General features: G+C 32.2%; 1 protein-coding gene across 1 annotated transcript; it reads right to left on the bottom strand.

The window, feature by feature from the left end:
* Window positions 1-6,019: 6,019 nt before the first annotated feature.
* LOC120016446 (mini zinc finger protein 2) lies at window positions 6,020-6,768 on the bottom strand. The gene has a single exon (XM_038869225.1). It carries the CDS (start codon window positions 6,622-6,624, stop codon window positions 6,331-6,333), a length of 294 nt encoding a protein of 97 aa, XP_038725153.1. The 5' UTR covers window positions 6,625-6,768; the 3' UTR covers window positions 6,020-6,330.

Below are 6,768 nucleotides of genomic sequence, written 5' to 3'. Positions count from 1 at the left end.
TTGGTTGTTCTGCTCTGTGCTTTTTCTTTCTTTTTTCATCTCTGGATCCTAATGTGTCTCTTCAGAGGGAGTGAGGGGAATTTCTTATCTTGTGTCTGAAAAAGAAGGAGAGAGTGTTTTTGCAGCAGCAGCGATTAGTGTGGTTAGATATTATTCTAACATATCCAAATTAGCTTTATTAGGATACTTTTATTATTTAATTAATTAACAGAGTACAAACATTAAAGCTTGATTTAACAAAACTTATATTATATATATAGACAGACAAATATATGTGTATCATTGTATCAACTTTTTCTGTATATAGTAATCAGTCTTTGCTTTTCTTGGATAATGTGGTGATTAGATTTGGTGGGCTATGTTAATTAATTAAATATATAAACTATAAAGTAGGGATTGGGTGATATTGATAATTTGTTTTGTTAATTAACTTTCCTTTTAAGGGAAGTTGAAGCTGAATCTGATACAGGCTAGCTCTTCTGGAATTATATATATATATATATATATATATATAATTGATTATAAATAAATGTAGAGGTTGTTTTGTATAGTACCCAGTCTTTGTGGGTTGTTTTGGTATTTGGTCTTTGATGAAGTCAGTAATCTTGTTTTGTGGAATCTGGGGATGGCTGGATCTGACATTCTGACCAAGACCCAACTGGCAAACTGACCCATACTGCCTGAGGCGGTCCCTAATTTTCTTTAGTCCACCCTTAAGACCTGCCACACGAATATGGGTCAATTTGAATTTATAGAACCAAATTGAAACTTCGAAGAAATTAAATTTTTTATGATCAAAATTAGACGAAGTTCCCTTAATAGTTCACTATTTCATCTCATCGCAGTTTTTTTGGTCCAAATGTCATAGCACATTAATCACCTCATCACAGTTTTTTAAGCGACAAATAATTTTATCGGCGTAACTTATCTCACCTCACAACAGTTTTATAACTCACATCACTACATAAGAAAAAATGTAACACTCTTCCAAACAGACCTTATGGTTTATATATGTTAAGATAAGAGGGGTCTGTTATAAATTAGTTTTATAACTCACCTCACTGCATAGGAAAAAATATAATGCTTTTTCAAACAAACCCTATGATTTATCTTTGTTAAGATGAGAGGGGTCTGATGTAAAAAATTTACAGTGGACCCTCTGTAATTCCATTTCACCCTCAACAAAAAAATTTTAAAAAGAAATTATGAATATCTTTTGATTGTGTTTATGAGTCCAAGACAAAAATCAAATTGGATGTGAAAAAGACATGAAAATTCTAGACTGTTGAATAAAATTTCAAAACAATCTATATCTTTTTTATGTTCAATTTGAATTTTTTGTTAAGGAAAGAAAAATGTCGTTGGACTCGTAAACATAACTAAAACGCATTCATAATTTCTTTTTCAAAAAAATAAAAAATGTTCAACCCCTTGAATAAAATTACAGCGGAGAGCGGGACCCTTTCAATGTATATGATGAGTTGTGATACTGTTGAGTTTGAATCTTGAATGGGAGTGAAGTTTGCAAAAGTAATAATAATGCTACACCTAATATGGTAATTGATTTGATTTGAATGTTCAATTTCAGCATAAAACCTAGACACCACTTCTCCTTCTCCTACTCCTCCTCCTTCTCTTCCTTCCTTGTTTAAATTTCAATTTTGTTTTCTTGGGGATTGTGGAGATTGCTCTCTAAAAAGTAAAATTTCCTGCACAACCAAGTTAGGTCCAAAACAGTACTAGATGTTAATATATTTCTACAGAGAGTAAAAAATGTCAATTCAAGTTCAGAGTGAACTCATTACATAGCTTTATTTATAATTAGGTTAAGTGCATTTACATCAATAATTAACATACACAACATGACATCTAGGGTTTTACGGGACATTTGGTTGGTGTTTTGAGAGGAATGAGGGTGCGATTAGTATATTTTTTCTTATTTGATTGAGTTTTAAAAGGTGAAATCACAAACTCATTCCACCATCTATTCTCCTCTATGGAGAATAGTCAAGCTCACCAAAATGGTGAGAATGGGCCGACTATTCTTCAGAAGGGAGAATGAGTTTTGATGTGTAAAAAACTATTCTACACTTATTATGAAATATTGTTTTATTTTCTAAGAAGAAAAAAAAGGGTAATATGAAAATTTGTACTATTAATATTTTCACACGCATACTCACTCTTTATTTTTATACCAAACATGGTCATGCTCGCCCATACTCATTTCACACTCACCTCGCACTTATCTCCTCCTCATCTCATCCTCAACTCACACAATTAGGAATCGAATGCCCCGTTAAATTATGTCGTGATCATGGGTGGCTAAGCCTAACTTTCAAGTATTTGTCTGGTGTCTCTCCAATATTTCTTGTGCTTTTCTACTTCTTCGCATGCTAAATTAACTCCTCAATTTATGCACATGGAAATTGTGATAATTACATTTCTAATTAATTTTGTAATACTAATTAGACCAACCCTATCAATGCATGTGGTACGTCCTTAAATATTGTATTTTTGATGGGTATATATGCATTTTGGGAAACCTAGGACTAAATAATGCACCATTTCAACTCCATTTTATAAGCACATGATCTTAATTAATTAGTTTGATGTTATTACAAAATTCCTTTTTTTTTCATCACCTATGAGAAAAAGCTATCGAATAAACTAGAAAAATGCATTGTGACTCGATTGTTTCGTTATAAATTACCCTTGAGTTTTTAGGTTAAATTGACCTATAAACTCAAGTTTTAGGTTAAATTAGTTTATAATCGCTGCCAAACGGAGTCAAACGCTTATGATATAGAAAGTTAATTAAAGCATTAAAACTTTGTATGTGCTTGAATTATCTTATTGAATTGAAGAAAGGGAATTAAAGAAGGTTGTAGATACACATATGTACAAGGAAATAGAGAGACTAGTGCAAATCAATGGAGGACCACTATTATTCGGAGAATAGAGATTAGTGCACTTTATAATGCCTGTGGTCCAACTATTTTAAGGCCATTTTCCCCAACCATTATTTAGTGGACTTTTTTTTTTCTTCTGTGTTTGTATCAATCAAGCTTTGTATCCCACCACCACTTTATCACAAGAGAATCCAAGACTAGATAATTAATTTGTCACTCTTAATCAAGATTAAGATGGATTGGGCCAAATATTTTCTTCCCTACTCGCTTCATCTCATAACTTTCAAAGTCTTCAAATTATAACACGGTTTCAGATGTCCTTATGGATAGACCAGGGTACCACATAAAGTTAACTTTTATGGTCCAATTATTGGGAATACAAAATACTCCACATCGGTTAGGTGAGAGTCAACCGTGTGATTTATAAATTTGAACCCAACTTCTCTTAATAGTATGAAATCTTTTTAAGGACAAAATCATGCAAGTCTTAAAACATATGGCGGATGATACCTCTACAAATGAATTGGATCAAACATATTTATCATCTCTCTATTCGCCTGTTCTCATCCCTCTCAAAACTTTCAAATTATAACACGTATGACAAGCATAGAACTTGTACTCAATCAGACATTTGTCTCTATAGGTGATTGGATTCTCACATAAACGTATAAATGATACATGGTTTTCATTGAATAGGTACATATATATATATATACACACAACAAGGGCTTGGAAAGGCAAGCTGGTAGCCTGGTGCAAGGTTGATTGATGTGCAATGTTGGACATGGAAATTGTGCAAAAACAAAGAAGGAAAAGAGCCCATTTGTCTGACCCAAATTAGAAACCAAATGTATGGGCTGTGATGTTAATCACATGCTGGTTGGTTGTGACATTGTAATTGACCTATATATTACCAAGGAATCAAGTAATGGATAGTCTATGAGGAGGATTCAGACTTCAAAAAAGAAAAGAAAACAATGTCTAAATAACATCTTATAGATTATCCTAGTTATGTTTATAAACGTTGAATGTGAATTAATGTCCATGTTTACGTTCATTTTGGTTCAAATTATTGTTACTTAAGAATCCTTAATTTTTTTTTTTTTTGAAACAGAGATTTGGGGAGGGGGTAAGATTCGAACCCACGACTTAATGGGTGAATGATCTCTTACATGCAATGTAATTACCGTTCAACCAACGACTCACTTGCAAGAATCCTTAATTATCATGCTTTACCAAAGTGTAAGTGTGGGGTATGAAATTGAGGTCTCGCAAATAGGTTGCCCTCCCCCATATTAATGAGTAAGCTGGGCCTGGCCCATTGTTTTTCTAAAGGGCCATACTAGTCATGATTAATTATTGGTTGTTCAAAAAGAGTCCAATATATATGTAAATGCTCAAGACCTCGTCTTACCCTCTTCTGATAACTCTTCTATAAAGCTCGTTAATTTATCCCTACCTATCTGAATGATCGGTCTCAACTCGGGGGAAAAACGGTAATAGACAAAAAAAAAAAAAAAAACCATCTATTCTGATTATATATTTATTCGAGAAATTGCTTAACTAATTCCATATGTCTAATAAAAAGAAAAACTTTCTTCTTCTAACATTGCAGAATCTATCAGTTGAGGGAGTTAAATGATCTTTCTCGATTGCTAGTGCAAACAAATAAGCATCTCTTTTTTGTTAGATGTATCGACTTTTGAAGTTAACGTAGTTTTGCATATAACAACAAGAAGTGTAGAAAGATGTTTTTTAAGAATTGAATATTGTCAAGATGGATTTGCGTAATCAAATGAGTCATCATTTTTTAAATGATTGTTTTGTATGTTTTTATAGAAAAAGAAAAGTTACTTGGAACTATTACTAATCATGTTGTAATAGAGTATTTTCAGAATATGAAAACCTGTAGAGAACAATTGTGATAAATAAAAATGTAATGTTTTATTGTTTGAAAATATTACTAGTGATCATTTTCGTGCCATATGAATAATCCCAAAAAAAAATTCTCCGCTACTTAGTTGTGCTCCTGTGAGTTCAAATCCTAGAACTAATGCCCTTCCCCTAATAATATGCTAAATCTTTCATAAAAAAAAAGAAAAAAAAACAGTTTTTATTATAAACCAAAAGCTGTTTGTCAAACATTCAAAATCATTGCCTGAATAGATCAATATAGCCTGTATAGGTGATCAGTGACCTTCTCTAAGGAATATATATATATATATATAGTTTCTATCAAGTGCAGGTTAGGCCTGACAATAATTAACAAATTAATCTATATATAAACATTGTACGCATATATTTTTGAATTGACAACCACCCAATTCACTGCAACCTATACCTGAAATTTGTTTTCTCCACATTCCAAAACCTAACTTGAAACAAGATTCACATGCATGGCATTATAAATATCTATTGTAATTTGGTTTCATGAAGACAAAATTAACTAACAAAAATATCAACAATTAATTGTATTCCTAGCACAGCATGATGTATGATATATATATATACCTTTTAGATTAAGTGTTATTTAATTCTTGCTTTAGTTGTTGGTCTCCATTTAACAAGTTAAATCAAAAGAGACGTATGATTGAATTATAGCCCGTTTAAAGCTTTAATCACTCTTTAATGGCGTCTCTCTTTTTTAAAAAATTTCCACAATAACAACCAACATGATTAGATATGTGGGCCTGTACTAATCTTGAGTTAACACAAAATGATCCTTCATTGAAGATATAACCACCACAATTAGGACCATGAGATAGATTTATCTTTTGTTGAAAAACAAAAGATTGTATTATACATATATACAATGAGGTTACGCATAGATATACCTTTTTCCCCACTACAATTATGAAGCTTCTTTAATGGCATATATATATATAGAGTTAATCAATTAATTATATATCACAGAGGCTTTTAAGTCACTTGATCAAATCATGATCATCATAAAATATATTCTTGTTCTTGCTTCCTATGCTTTCAAAGAGAATTTGGATCAAGAACCTCTAGTTCTTTTGCTTTTTTTAAGAAGATGATTTTTAATAAATTACTTTCAAAAGGATTTGCACATGAAGCTGAAAAATAGCATCATAAATTAATTAATTTCATTACAATCAAACATAAAATATAATTACCATATTTCATCATCATAATTCAATTCCTTTGCTCCACTAATGATCTGGATAGATATAGCCTAACACCACTGAATTTCAACTCAATCATCAACTTAATTTGATCACAAATCGCAATTTCATCTGTCTTTCTTAATTACCCCGGCTGCCGGGGATTAATCTTCGCCATCAAACCCTAAAAACTATTACTGTAAAACAAACTCACAAATAATTAAAGTCAAAAACGTTATAAATATATATAGACTTCCAGTTGAAAGAAAACATTAATTAAAAGGTAGTTCCTTTAATTAATTCCCATTTGAATTAGGAGAAGAGCATTCACAAACCACTTCAGTCTCTACTTCCCTTCTATGGAAGTTCCTGTGACAATCACAAGCAGCACAGGTGAGTGCACCATTTGTTCCTTCTTCTCCACTTGCCATGAATTCTCTGCACCCATCAACAGCATATCCTCCGACACCAGCCGCATGATTCTTTTGGCACTCCCCATATCTCACAGTCCTGATTGTGATTGAGGATGATGTTGTTGATGCATTTCTTGATGGTTCTTCTCTCCTCACTACCACTTGACGCTTCCTCATCTTGTAACAATTAACCCCGAATTGATCTTCTTGATCTCTCCTTGAAAACCCTCAAATACTTTTCCTAAATTCTCAACCTTTATTGATAACCCTGAATCAGAAATTGGCATAAAGTAGAGAGAGAGAGAGAGAGAGAGAGAGAGA

This window comes from Tripterygium wilfordii, chromosome 15, assembly GCF_013401445.1.
Source record: "Tripterygium wilfordii isolate XIE 37 chromosome 15, ASM1340144v1, whole genome shotgun sequence".
NCBI classification, from domain to species: Eukaryota; Viridiplantae; Streptophyta; class Magnoliopsida; order Celastrales; family Celastraceae; genus Tripterygium; species Tripterygium wilfordii.
This window is presented reverse-complemented; position numbering and strand designations above follow the sequence as displayed.